General features: G+C 40.8%; 1 protein-coding gene and 1 long non-coding RNA gene across 5 annotated transcripts in view; both read left to right on the forward strand.

Annotated features, from left to right (window-relative positions):
* Window positions 1–605: 605 nt before the first annotated feature.
* Window positions 606–882, forward strand: LOC113019774 (uncharacterized). The gene is made up of 3 exons (XR_003272089.1): window positions 606–633; window positions 718–777; window positions 860–882. It is a non-coding gene; the product is annotated as an uncharacterized LOC113019774 (long non-coding RNA).
* A 2,240-nt stretch (window positions 883–3,122) lies between these two features.
* Window positions 3,123–15,098, forward strand: part of LOC113019660 (uncharacterized) — a 30,787-nt gene continuing 18,811 nt past the window's right edge. For 2 of the 4 annotated variants that reach the window (XM_026163442.1, XM_026163444.1), the window contains exons 1-3: window positions 5,801–6,019; window positions 8,466–8,810; window positions 14,705–15,037. In XM_026163442.1, the coding sequence (XP_026019227.1) occupies window positions 5,983–6,019; window positions 8,466–8,810; window positions 14,705–15,037 (715 nt within the window). In that variant the 5' untranslated portion in view covers window positions 5,801–5,982. Of the gene's footprint in view, window positions 3,273–5,800; window positions 6,020–8,465; window positions 8,811–14,704; window positions 15,038–15,098 lie in introns of those variants that run through there. The other 2 variants (XM_026163443.1, XM_026163445.1) reach the window with 2 other exon arrangements.

Consider the following 15,098-nt stretch of genomic DNA (forward strand, 5'->3'; position numbering starts at 1 on the left):
AAAAAAAGCAGAGGCCTGAAAAACAGGTGGGGGTCCTCCACCACCACCACTCACAGAGGCTGAGCAGTTGGCCCTCAGCCAAAACAGTGGGCGCCCTGTGGCTGAAGGCATCTCTGCGGGGACATCCTCTGAGTCAATAACCCCGCAAGACACAAGTGCCTACATAAGAGGTAAATTCAAAATAATACATGATGTGCATACATCCTTTCTTCACAGTCACCTTTGCAGTGCTGCTCATTCATCTGATAAACTCTTTACCATAATGGATTATTTTGTAGTGAAGTTATTTTCCTACTGATTTTGCCTTCCCTCAGTCTTGGTTGTCTCTGAGAGCATAATGACAATGAAGTGTAAGGTGATTGGTATGTTTGTTAATTGCCATTTGGTCCCTTGTAAGTTATAAGTGACCTGTATAAACCTCATATTCTATCAGTTGATGGTGGTGGTGTTCTGCATCTGGTGCAGCCTCCTGTTGAGCCAGACCAACATGCAGTTGTGAGTACTCTTAATACTCCACAGATTATATGAGTTTACAGTAGAACAGCAATGTTGTTTATTTCTTTACTACAGGAAAATAATGAAGAAACATTGACAGCTGTTACAGAGGAGGAAGCAACAGAGACACTTTATGAGGTTTACATCTTACAATGGAAAATATAACAATTGAATAAAATGTGGTACTATAATAAAACCATGGACTTTCTATGTCTCTAACAGAGTGATGATGGAAATGAAGAGGAAGAGGGTCCAGCCACTTCTCCAACAAACCTTTCCTCAGTAAGATGTTCAGCACTGATTTACAACCAACCTAAGTCGGCATGTACTATGAATGTCAATGCTATTTTCTGTGTTTCAATAGCTCCCTGTAAAGCAGCTGTACAAAACCTATTTGATCAAGAAAATAAAAAAATGCGACTTGGATTTGGAACACTTCAAGCAGCAGATCCAAAAGACCAAGATTGAGATTTTACTGCTGGAACATCAGTTAAGGGTGGGTGAAGTGGTCAGAGATGGACGAATTATTTCAGTGTTTGAACAACATAATAATATACTTATTAATACTTTGTGTACAGGAAACACAGGTGACCAATAAAGCCAGTTGAACAAAAAATCTGTTTATTCTTCTTTCAACATGTTGAGGTGATGGGTCAAAAGAAATGATTGTGACATATGGTGTCTCTGACTGCTCTTCCATCTTGTATGTCCGTGGGAGGGTCAGGATGTTCATGGTTTGGATCACTGCTGATGTTTGGTTCAGAAGGACAGTGTTCTCCTCTAATTGTGGCAATGTTGTGAAGAATCACACATGCCACAATAATGTCACATGCCCTTTCTGGGGTGACCCTGAGTCTTTGCAGGCACTGGAACCGGGCCTTAAGCATTCCGATAGTCATTTCAACTCTGGCTCTTGTCCTGCAATGAGCCAGATTATATCGTTGCTGTGGGCCCGGTTCAGGGTCAGGGTAAGGGGTAAGCAAATAGGGTAAATATGGATACCCCCTATCACCAAGCAAGTAGCCAGTGAACTCTCCTAAGACAGAAGGATACACTTCAGTTCAAATGTCCCTGTAGCAATTAGTCTTTATATATTTTAAAGTATTTTCAACTCACCATGTCCAAATTTTGTGCTCAGTGTACATTCACAAAAAATTTGTGAGTCATGAACAGAGCCTGGCCACTTGGCTTCCACATTTGTGATAATGTTGGGAGCATCACATATGATCTTCACAGTGCAGAGAACACAAATTAGCATCCATTACTATAATGAAATAATTTGTTAGTTTGAAATGCTACAGGGAACTATGTACCTGTACATTAATGCTGTGGAAAGACTTCCTGTTCACATAGTCTCCTTCATTTACTGAAGGAGCAATGATTGGAATGTGAGTGCCATCTATACAGCCAATCATGCCTGGGAACCCTGAAAATAAATGTAAAATTTAAGTAGTAGTTCAAATATCACCACATCATGAATTAAGTTTCGTTCATCCTGATACCTGCAGTTTTGTGGCATCCCTCTTTGATAAATCTTGTGGGTCTGTGACCGGGGAACACCACAAACGAGTACAGGAGACGTTTCAGTGCAACTGTAACATTCCTGACTGCCCGACAGACGGTAGCCTTGGAAACGTGCTCAGCGTCACCAATATTATACAGAAAGCTCCCGTTTGCAAGAAACCGAAGTGCAATACAAATAATATGTACAGAACTGAGAGGATGTCCGCGATGTGTCACATGAGCAATATTAGGCCTGAGGATGTTATTCAAATAAATTATAGATTGTGCTGAGAAACGGTAACGTTCACACAGAAAATCATCAGGAAATGATAAGATGTCCAAACGCGCTCTAATCACTCTCTCCCGGCGGAGAGCTCTGCGGAGAATTTGGGCTTCAACATCTACTGGCTCTTCAAGGACGGGGCACGCCATGTCTGACACTTCCTACTGTCAGGTTTCCGACAAAGAGGCGGGGACAGTCAGGGTTAGTTGTAGTGAAGCTGCTAGGGGGCAGGTTAGCTTCACGGCGTGTGTCGTCATAGTGACTCACTCAGGCTTCAGCTGAACTCGCTTTGTGAAACCGAAAACCCAGAGTTTTCGTTAACTCAGGGTATACTTACTCAGTTTTTCCACTAAACCGGCTTCCTGAAACAGGGCCCAGGTGTACGGCCCAGGGCTTCGGAGACAAGCAGCCGAAACTGAAACTAAAAACTAATGGTGAGTTCAGCAGGAATTCGGGATTTCAGAGTCCCCAGTGAGAATTTGAATCTGAAACTTCCTCATAAACTCGGATTTCCTATTAGGAAAGTAAGAGCAGCCACACCAAGACCTACTTAACAATCCAAGACGGCAGCAGTGAATGTAAGGAGCAGTTAAACTGTAAATCTCTGAATCAGGCCTGCCTCTGCTGTATATGTGTGACTCACTGAGCACACACAGCATGTTAAGCACAGCTGTTAAGCACAAACAAATAAAAGTAAAAGCGTTCTTATGCTGTGGTGTTTGAATGGTTCTACGTGCTGAGAAGCAAAACAAATCCTGTTTGTCCCGTTTTCTAGAATGTAGTCCGTAAATCCGAGGTGTATTGAACGCAGCAGCTATCAGTACTTACAGCTGGAGGAAGGCGGGGCGTTTCCCTCACATACAAAACACAAAGTTACAGGAGCCACAGTGAGGCGTGTGTGGGAGCTCTGCTTTATCCGGGGTTACCGGACTTTGTGGCTGCTGTGGTTTATAAAGGAGGATGAAGATGCTGCTGTTTCTCCTCCTGAGCGGTAAGAAACTCTGAGCTCAGTTTACCTGTTTAATCTGCACTCAGTCACAGCACAGCGCCATAAATTCACTCATTCCCGGAAAACAGCGACCTCATGACGTTGACTTTACCTGTGAGAGTGTGAACGATGTCTGAGAGGGTCAGGACTAACAGACTGCGGGCTTTCAGGTGAAAGCTTGAGAGTTTCTACCATGGGGGAGGCTAACTATGTGCCAAAGTAGCTCAATGTGCCAGGGCGTTGCTGCAGATAAGAGTGCAGGGCTGATAAGCGTTAAGTCACATCTGAACATTAACAACAGATGTGACTCACAGAGGTCTCACTCTGGAGGAAACTCTCAGCACTTTCAAATCAAATCACTTTTATTGTCACATCACATGTGCAGGTACATTGGTACAGCACATGTGAGTGAAATTCTTGTGTGCGAGCTTTTCACAAGCAGCAGAGGTGTGCAAAATACAATAATGTAAACAAGCAAAATACAAGAATGGCTACATCTGAAACTAATAAATATATGTACAATATATAATAGTATATGCATTTCTGGACGTGCATACTAAATATTTTTCTACGTGTGTGTGTGTGTGTGTGTGTGTGTGTGTGTGTACACATATTTTACAAATTAAATAGAGTAAACAATAAATAAAATATATAAAAATATACAGAGTTGAGACATGTGCAAAACAGTGGCATTACTGTACAGTATGGAGTGCATAATGTTGAAGTTCCAGTAGTGAAGCTGAGGTGTCTATGACGTGTTCAGCAGTCTGACGGTCTGGTTCCAGCAGCTCCTCCATCATGGAGGAGGTTCCCTCACTGTAACAGGTGGAGGAGAGAGGAGAGGAAGCACAGGTGGATCCTCTGAGGAAGAGGAGCGTTCCTACGAACCACATGATCACATGACCTGAAGGGCGTGGCCTTCAGTGGTCGTAATAAAGGAACAGTCCTCAGTATTTACTCAGTATGATGGATTGTTTGGATTTGTCTTTGTTTCTCTGGCTTTTCTTGTGTGTCGGTTTCCATCTTCTACTGTTTCATATTGATTTTATTGAAATGAGCCATCCGGTTAAATAAGTGAAAATAACTGGCTAACTTTTAGTCTGATCCAGTTTTTTTCTTCTTGAGTGAGTGTTTACATCTCAAAACACTCGCTCACAGCTTTTCATCATCCTGTTTCAATGAATAAAACAGGTGTGAGGTCACTTCCTTTGGGTGGAGTCAGCTGCTGGTCAACTTGAAACAAACACACAGCTCAAATCACAGCTTGTTTTTTTTTTTCTTTACAAAGAAACCGTCTTTCTCTCTTTTTTTTCTCTCTGGATCCACAGTCTATGTTTTTAATGTGTGGAGTTTGCATGTTCTCCTCTGTGGCTTCTCTGTGGGTTCTTGCTAACAACATGCAGTGATGGTTGATGATTGTCTCTCTGTGTTGTATTATGACAAACTACTCTCCTCTACATGACTTTATAAGATAAAAGCATAGGTATCACACAGCACTACTAATTGGGTCTCTCCATCGATTTTTTTACTATGTGAAGTCCACATTCCTCTGTCTCTTCCTCACTTCCCCACAGCTTGTACTAGTGGTTGCTTTTGTTACTGTTCACAGTGCTGCAGCCCGGCAGTTATGTTGGTTAACTTGACTCATTATTAGTTTCTTTTTATTGTTTTCTTTTAGCTTTCCGGCTCCACCTTTTCACTCCTTCTTCCACAATAAAGTTTTTCTACAAACTGAGAGAGCGCACAGCAAAGGCAGGGGAGGGGCCAGTGGCGTTAAGAGATTTGATTAGGCGACCCAGTGGCTCAAAAGTGCGTTAGGCCGACCAGGAAAACACCCAGTATGCCAGATTACTGGTCCAACCCTGATCCTACCTCATTCTACAAAGATGTTAATGATCAGAAAGTTGTAAATGGTTTCCACTACAACCACGTCTGCCTTAGACAGATTAGTCCCTGAACATGGTTTGTCTGGTTCCAGGATTCCTCATTATGATCCAATCTTGTTGTCACTATATAATAATATATTTAAAGATATACAAATAAATAGATAAATATATCTATCTTGTACATAGTTGTTACGTTTCATCCATTCTAATGTCTGATATCTAAAACCTGCAGGACACCGGCCCTTGAGGTCTGGAGTTGCCCATACCTGATCTAAACAGTAGTCTGGGACACACAAGTGTTGTGCCAGGGTAGGTATCCCCAACAGAATGGTTCCCCTGTGTTGGAGCACGCACTGGGCTGTCTAAATCGCACACAAACAGTATCCCTCCTTCTTGATTTTTAGTTCACACAAACTTCTTATAATGACTTATTACTCCTGATATTTTGGAGGTGTTAGTTCTTTAAACAGTAAAGTTACAAGAGGATACAAATACTTATCAGGCAACACGTCCTCAGTTAGTTGAAATAACACGTGAGAACAATAAATGTATAATTTTCTGTAGTAACCCACAAAATGAACGGTAATGTAACACTCATCTTTGACTTTTTCACTAAAGTAAAACGTCACTGCTTCCACTTCTAGTTGGTTGTAATGGAGGCGGAGTCAACTGGATCCGCTCTCTCTGGCCCAGAATGCTCCCTGTAAAACAGAAAGTAACCGCTCCTTTGTGTGTTAGCAGTAGCTGCAGGTGTGTTCAGGTGTCGGATCGTTCGGTCAGCAGAGGATTTATCGGGACTTTGTGCTGGATTTAGTGATTTTTACAGGATGGGGATGTTGCTGCTGTTCTTGCTCATCATAAACGGTAAGAAGATCACTCTGAACGCTGTTTCAACGCAGACTGTTACCTGCAGCAGCTCCGCATTTTGATCATAGTCACGCAGGTAAACCCGCGAGGTGCCAGAATATTACGATTTAATGATGAGTGGCTACACTTGTAAAAGTATGATGAATGGTCAGAGACAGTCCAGGACCCAGAAACAACTACCGAACACCTGAAGCAAGGAGAGAGTATGCTAAAGTAGAAGTTTTCCACCTAGGGAAAATATGGGCGTGACTTCGCTGAGGCCAGGTGATCAACAGATTTGAAATGATCTGAGTTCAGGTAATGTAAATTACTTCAGGTCTAAAACCTCTAAAACCTTGTGATAATAACAGTTTATAAGAAACATGACAAGATCATTATCCAAACGGTTTAACGTGCGCGGTGTTCTATACAGGCACTGGAGTGGACAGCTATCTCTGTCTGCTGTCGTAGAGGCAGGTACACTCAGCAGTCAGAGTGAAGTATAGTTGTTTTGGTTTTTTTTATTTTATTATTTTGGTCAAAAACAAAATGAACAATGGATTTTGGGGTTAAAAACACAATGGGGGATGTTCAAGTGTTGAATGAACAAATTAATAAATATATATGACTTGTAGTATACCCTAACTAAATAGATGAGAAGACAATATTTTATAACTTGTATGTGGGCTATCAATATCAGTTTTTTCACCTTAAGAATCAGCAGCCTTTGGTGAACAATGTCTCTGTCTCTGTGCTAATCTATCTAAGACACATAATGAGACAAAAAAAGGCTTCATTTGCAGAGTTTGAAACCTCTGAGGAGGACAGATTTGGTACCCTGAACAAACATAATTCATGGCACCGGTAAAAGGTATATAAAAAAAAAATCTTGAATCATGAGGGTCAGGAGGCTCATGTCTAAACATCACATGGTTTAGGCAATATGACAATTCGAAAACTTGTCCTGTTAGAGACTTCCAGCAATGATTTAGAATAGCATTTCCATTGTATTGCTATAGAAAGTGGGTAGACTTTGTTGCTTTCAGACGATTTGCCAGAAATGTGTAACTCCCACAATAAATACAGTCACATTTTCTGACAGCCTACAAAAACACCTCTGTTTTGATGTATAATTTGTGTGGGCAGAGTGAAAATTGAGCGAGTAAGAAGAGTTTTTTTCAGACATGAAAAACTGATTCAAAAAGTTAGAGTGACACACTCCAAACGGAGCTCCATATCTTTTGAAAAATCCTCATCATGGCACCCAAAACTTAACAAGATATTTTTTGGAAAATGCTAAGAGATGTGAAAAAAGTTGAAATATACAGTAATAACCCAATAACTGGAGAACATTTTAAAGTTGGAGTGGTGTTTGTACGTGAACGTATGCGTAAGTATTTAAGCTTCAAAAACAAGCAAGTTTTAGCAGAGTATTTGATGTTTTCCATTCATTTTTATGGTGCAGAAAGTCATAAAAAAGGTCAATATTTGAACAATTATAGAGGTCATATACACTAAAAGATGTACCCAGAATTACCAGAAATAGCAGAATATTTTACAATTTGAACAGTAAAAGTAGCACAAAAGTTGTGGTATTTCATTGGCAAAAAATACCAAACAAAAGCAACTTGAAAATGAAAAATAAAGAATACAGATATGAACTCAATAGTGTGAATGCCTTTCAGCATTCACACAGTTAGTTTTATTGATAGCTTTACTACGTAGGTGTCCATGATTTATATTAAGCCTAATACAGTTAGTGCTTCATGTCCACTTTAAACACAGTGACTGCAGGTCCTCCTACAAGTGGTATCACTAATGCAGTTCACCTCCACAGGAATTACAGTTAATATAACCACGAGCCATAAAAACAAATAATATCATATACTATGTTTGACTTAAGTTGTTTGGCTGTGTGGGTACATTTTAACTAATGGTAAACAGTTTAAAATGAGCATAGTTATTTTAACTTACCATAATGTTATAAACTCTGCTGTGCAGATTAAAATTCATTTAACTTTCCTTTCATTCCTATTATTATTCTAACGTCTTTCTCCAGGTCTGTGATGCTGCCTAACAGAACTTCAGTGGTCACAATATAAACTCCTTTTACAGTGTGGAGTTTGTACCCATGTGAAAACCATATTCTCCTACAGCTGCTTCTCATTCATCTGAATTGCCGTGTTCACTTCAGAGAGAAACTTGTAAATTCTGCACTTACACTGTGTTATTTTGGTTAGGACATCGTCCCTCATCAGATCTGCTTGTTTTTGACCAGCTAATTAACACTTGTTCCACTGTGGAAATAAATAGGTGTGTCTGTAGTTTCTTGGCATGCAGAGATTTCAACTCCCTTGAACACATTTTTGAAGTTGCTACCTTATTTTGATTTGCCCCACTTAGGAAATGAGGGAGTATTTCTTTTCAAAGATTAGTTCATGACTCTCTATGTGTGTCCTCACAGTTTCCCAGCATGCTCTGGCTGTGGTGGAGGTGAATGAGGGGGAAAGGTCTGTCCTGTTGCTGTGTCTGTACTCAGGTTTTATACCTGAGGACTCCACAGTGATGTGGACTCGCAGTGACCTCGATCCCAATTCAGTCCACCTACGACAAGAAGGAGGAGACAATCTTAGAGGACAAAACCAGCATTACAGAGGGCGCACATCAATGAATCGTTATGCTTTAATCACAAATGACTTCAGCCTCACTCTGACGAAACCCTCAAAGACTGACAGCGGCAACTACACCTGCTCCATCAGTGCTGGAGGAAAAGAACGGAGACTGGGAGACATCCAGCTGCAGGTCAAAGGTCAGCAACAAACCCAACACTGGCTGTAATTACAGGCCAAATACAATACTGTAATCAGAGGTCAAACTGAAGCAAATTATTTCCTCAAGTGTTCTAAAACTACTGATGAAACCAGCAGCATCATTTAGCACAGACCTAACCTCAGTGGAAGCATGAAGAACAAAACAGAAGACAACTGGATCTTACTGAATCATTAACATTTCTTTTAGAAGTGTGTCAGAATCTGTGATTTTATGGACCTGATTTCAAAAACCTTCAAAATGATTTCTGAGTAGTTTGTAACTGTAGCATCATCTCCTCAGTTCCAGTTTAGTTAGCATTCAAAAGAAATATAGTGAAAGATTATTATTATAATACACTGCTCAAAAAAAGTGAACACTTCTGCACTAATGAATTAGACTAACTATTCACTTTAGCTAAAGTTATTAAGTTAGCTAAAGAGTTGGGATGCTGTGTAAGACATACATAAAGCTAAAATACAAAGGTTTGGGCACTGTTTTGCATGTTTCCCTACTGTAGGGGTCTCTGCAGGCATACAGGGCTCTGAGAGGGTACAAGATGACAACTTTTGGAATTCTACTAGAAACAGTCGATCATATTTGTTTGTCAAAGCATATAGGTATTTGTTGTGCCTGAAAATGAATAAATAAATGAAAATGAATGAAATGAATGAAAAGCTGAATCCAGGGCAAACTACGCTAAATTTGCATTTTTAGCTAACAGCGACAATAAGCATAAACGTTACTGAGATTGTGGTGTTCAACAGTAAAATCCCTCATGCCCAACTCTGTGCTGCCCTGGGTTCCTTTGCTAGCTTTTCTTGTGACTATGTCAGTAACTTGGGTGTACTGCTGGATAGCTCGCTCAAACTCGATAAGCAAGTGTCTGCTGTAGTGAGATCTAGCTTCCACCAACTGTGCCTTATCTCTAAGGCTAGGCATTATGTTCCGCATGAGGACCTGGAGAAGCTTATTCACGCTTTTGTGACCTCCAGGTTGGATTATTGTAACTCCTTGTACTACGGTTTTCCCTCTTCTCTTCTTCTTAGACTGCAAACAGTCCAAAATGCAGCAGCCCGCCTCTTGACTGGTACCAGGAAATTTTGCCCTATTACTCCTGTTCTAGCTAGCTTGAATTGGCTGCCTATAAAGTACCGTATTCAATTTAAAATATTACTCCTTACATTCAAAACTATTAATAAATTAGCGCCAAGTTATCTTAGTGAACTTCTCAAATCACATACTCCTGCTAGAACACTTAGATCTGCCACTCAACTACTTCTGACCCAACCCAGATCTTGGCTGAAGTCCCGGGGTGACCGTGCGTTTGCTCTGGCTGCCCCGGTACTGTGGAATACCCTTCCTCTTGACCTCCGCGCATCTGATTCCATTGCACTGTTCAAATCACGACTAAAAACCCACTTATTCAATCTTGCCTTTCCCTCTAGTTAATATTTCTTTTATGATTTTATATTATGCACTTTTATGCTCATTTAAATTCTTGTTTGCTCTGTACCTGTTGCTTTCCTATGTATCAGTGACAGCTACCTCCTTGCATACTTAGTACTTGCTTTGGTCCAATTTCTATTATCCTCCTCCTATTCTCTATCTTACTTGTTAAGCACCTTGACATACCCTTGGTTTTTAAGTGTGCTTTGTAAATAAAGTTTATTATTATTATCATTATTACTGTACGGTAGGGCTGCTCGATTATGGCAAAAATAATAATCACGATTATTTTCACTGAAATTGAGATCTCGATTATTTGACGATATTTATTTAACAATAACAATGTGTTGAATAATGACTTTAAAGATTGTCAGAAAAAAATATTATAAAACAGTGTGCAAATACTGATAACAGTGCAAATGTTTGCAATATAAGAAATAAATGAAAAATGTAAACATCTAAACGGGTGGCTGTAGCTCAGGTGGCAGAGCAGGTCAGCCACTAATCAGAAGGTCGGTGGTTCAATCCCAGGCTGCCTCCTGGCTGCATGCCAAATATCCTTGGGCAAGATACTAACCCCATGTTTGCCTCCTGGTGGTGGTCAGAGGGCCCGGTGGCACCAGTGTCCGGCAGCCTCGCCTCTGTCAGTGCGCCCCAGGGTGGCTGTGCCTACAATGTAGCTTGCCATCTCCAGTGTGTGAATGTGTGTGTGAATGGGTGAATGACTGAATGTAGTGTGAAGCGCTTTGGGGTCCTTAGGGACTAGAAAAGCGCTATACAAATGCAGGCCATTTACCATCTATGTTTAGTGAACTTTGCAGTGTTGCTCTGTGGTGCAGCTACAACACTGTAGCAAAGTTTACACACTATCTCTACTTGATCCACGTCTGACTCCGCGAACCCATAATGTTTCCACACCACTGAAGTTTTTTTACCTCTCTTTTCAACCAACTGCAGTCACTCTCCTCTCCAAATAACTTCTGCTTAGCTTTCCGAGCTTCCCTCGGGTCCTCTTAATCAGCGGTCCCCAACCCCCGGACCTCGGACCGGTACCGGTCCGTGAGTTGTTTGGTACCGGGCCGCGAGAGTTGAGGCTCAGGTGTGAAATGTATAGTTTTCAGGGTTTTTATCGGTTTTCAGCGTTATTTTGTTATCGTTTTTATTGTTTACTCGGTTTTCCTGGGTCTTTTCACGTGTGTTATGAATAAATTCGGTACCGGTACTAGTTTTATTTTGTTGTATTTATCCGCGACACCTTAAAGGCCGGTGCATGAAAATATTGTTGGGCATAAACCGGTCTGTGGCGCAAAAAAGGTTGGGGACCGCTGCTATTAATTGTGACACGTGTTCGAAATGCAGAGAGGTGCGCTCGATTTGCCACACAGAGCAGCGCGAGAGTAAAGCACAAGGGAGGGGCTAATAATCGGCTCAGTTATGTTTAATGATTGTTGAAAGCCCAGATCGTAATCGAGATTAAAATTCGATTAATTGAGCAGCCCTACTATACGGCTATCATTTGTTAACATGACGCTTGTTCTTATACATGTAATACATTTATTACCAATCTGAGAGTTTATCCGCTGGTCATTCAATTCAATTCAGTTCAATTTTATTTATATAGCGCCAAATCACAACAAAAGTCGCCTCAAGGCGCTTCATAGATACAGAGAAAAACCCAACAATCATATGACCCCCTATGAGCAAGCACTTTGGCGACAGTGGGAAGGAAAAACTCCCTTTTAACAGGAAGAAACCTCCGGCAGAACCAGGCTCAGGGAGGGGCGGCCATCTGCTGCGACCGGTTGGGGTGAGAGAAGGAAGACAGGATAAAAGACATGCTGTGGAAGAGAAACAGAGGTTAATAACAGATATGATTCAATGCAGAGAGGTCTATTACATGACGAATGACTTCTGAAGTCTTAATTCAGCTCAAGATGCTGTAGATTCCCATCAGTAACACTTTCGGTCCGCTAGTAAATAGTGATGTGTCGGTCGGGAACGAAACGGCTCTTAGAGCCGGATCTTGGAAGTGAACGACGCAGCTTTTTTTCTTTCTCTCACCCTCTCTCGCACGTTTTTCCACTTCACTCCGGATGTGAGCCTTGTGCTTTGCACTGGGAAGAGGGGGTAGGGGCGCTAGTTACACTCGCAGTAGCATAGGAACAGAGCGGGGGAGAGAGAGAGGGCGAGGGACAACAACGTCACATTAGAAAGGTATAGTAATCATCCACAAGTATTTTCAGTTGCAGATGATAAAGGATTCAGAAAGTTTATTCATGCAGGCCCATATGACAGAGAATATGCATCTTCTTTTTGTTTTCATATTTTAATTTATATTTAATTGTGTTGTGGTTTGCAGTGTTTTGTGTTGTCTCACTTTAAATTTGTTTAAAAGGAAAAAGCTGAAAATTTAAATAGTTAAAAGCTGAACTGTGACTAGTTGGTTTTAGTATTATATGATTTATTTATTACATTTTATGTGGAGTGAATAAACACGTACGAACACCAAAACACGTACGAACACCAAAACACGTACGAACACCAAAACACATACAAACTCCAAAACACGTAAAAACTCCATAGCACGTACAAACTCCAAAGCACGTACAAACTCCAAAGCACGTACAAACTCCAAAGCACGTACAAACTCCATAGCACGTACAAACTCCAAAGCACGTACAAACTCGTACAAACTCCAAAGCACGTACAAACTCCATAGCACGTACAAACTCCAGAACACGTAAAAACTCCGAAGCACGTACAAACTCCGAAGCACGTACAAACTCCAGAACACATACAAACTCCGAAGCACGTACAAACTCCGAAGCACGTACAAACTCCGAAGCACGTACATACTCCATAGCACGTACAAACTCCAGAACACATACAAACTCCGAAGCACGTACAAACTCCGAAGCACGTACAAACTCCGAAGCACGTACAAACTCCAAAGCACGTACAAAACACAACAGAAGTGCTCCAGGATGCTAGGGGCAGTGTTGAGCTTTGTTACCTAGTGGCTGCACAAGCCAGCAAGTATCAATGACCGGATTTGGTGTGTGGTAGTAACAGGTAAATAAACTTTTTTTTTTTAATTATTTGAATATATATGAGTGCTTGTGTATTAATACACAAACAAAACACATATGCTTTCAATTGTGTAATTTAAGTGATCCAGGTAGCTCTGTTTTGGAAGTTCAGTTAATGCTAGAAATGTGTTTTGGAGTTTGTACATGTTTTGTCTCTAGGGGCCACCGTATATATTTATATATAAACATATATAAATAAAACCAAGTTTTTTTACATTAGTAATTCCTTTTGTGCATAATTTTATATTATTGTTAATAATAAATTAACTAAAGCAACAAAACAACCTGAAGAGCCGGTTGGGAGCCGAAAGAGCCGGCTCTCCAAAAAGAGCCGGAAATCTCATCACTACTAGTAAAATGTAGTTCTATCAATCTGCGCTCATTAGTCTTGAAGCGGAACCGGATGTAAGTCCCAAAAAACGGAATTTTGGAACTGAACTTGAATTGTAGAACTGAAACTGAATGGTGAGAAATGAATCTGAAATTATTCGAGAGCTAAATTTTTAAAGGATAAAATACAGTTTCAAAGCAAATGAATTCATTTTCAAAAAATAAAATTCAATTTCAGTTTAGTGATGATCATTTTAAAACCAATAAATTGAATTTCAAGTTAGGTTAATTCATATTCAGTTTTTAAAAGCATTTATTCAAGTTACAATTCAGATTCAATCCGATCAATTCAAATTCAAATTTAACTTATTCAAATTCAGTTTCTGATGGCACAGATTTCTGCCCATAGCCATGTTGCATCACAGACTGTCCAGGAATTGGCAGATGCTTTAGTCCAGGTCTGGGAGGAGATCCCTCAGGAGACCATCTGCCACCTCATCAGGAGCATGCCCAGGCATTGTAGGGAGGTCCTACAGGCACGTGGAGGCACACACACTACTGAGCCTCATTTTGACTTGTTTTAAGTACATACGTCAAACTTGGATCAGCCTATAGTGTTTTTTCCACTTTAAGTTTGAGTGCGACTCCAAATCCAGACCTCCATGGGTTGCTAAATTTGATTTCGATTGATAATTTTTGTGTGATTTTTGTTGTCTAGGATGTCTTATTTTTGTTTTCCCTTTATTGTTTTGAGCAGTGTATGTGTGCTCTGGTTACATGACAGAGTCAGAGGTAAGGAATGTAGACATCAAGTGTTGCTCACATTACCATCAATATGACTGCTGCTACTTCAAAATGTGATGTTGTGACATTAGACTCATGTCAGCTTGTGTGCAGAGGGCTGTGTTTACCACACACATTTCTGTAAATATGTAAATAAATGACATTCTATGCATCACCCAGCACAAAACACTCAGAGGAATTTTGCTGCTTCTACAGTTGATGTTATGGTTTCTTGTCCTCTCAGACCAGCAGGTGGAGGTGACGGTGAGGGAAGGGTCAGAGTCTGTCATCCTGCCCTGCAACACAACACCTGACCTGCCCAAGAACACCACAGTGGAGTGGACTCGCTCTGAAGTTGGACTCATCACAGTCCATGAGTATTCTAACAGAAATGATGACTTTATGACTCAGGACGAAGTTTACAGAGACCGAACAAAGATGAATAAAGACCTGCTGAGAACTGGAGACCTCAGTCTGTCCCTGAAATACCCCACAGAGAGAGACAGTGGAGGATACATCTGCACCATCTACAGGGACAAAGACATCCTGAGACAGAAAGTAGTGCTGCAGGTCAAAGGTCAGTGCTCGAGATACAGGTCAGTGGTTAATATTGTGGATACAGGTCAGAGATTAAAAGG

Source organism: Astatotilapia calliptera, chromosome 3 (genome assembly GCF_900246225.1).
Source record: "Astatotilapia calliptera chromosome 3, fAstCal1.2, whole genome shotgun sequence".
In the NCBI taxonomy this organism is placed as follows: Eukaryota; Metazoa; Chordata; class Actinopteri; order Cichliformes; family Cichlidae; genus Astatotilapia; species Astatotilapia calliptera.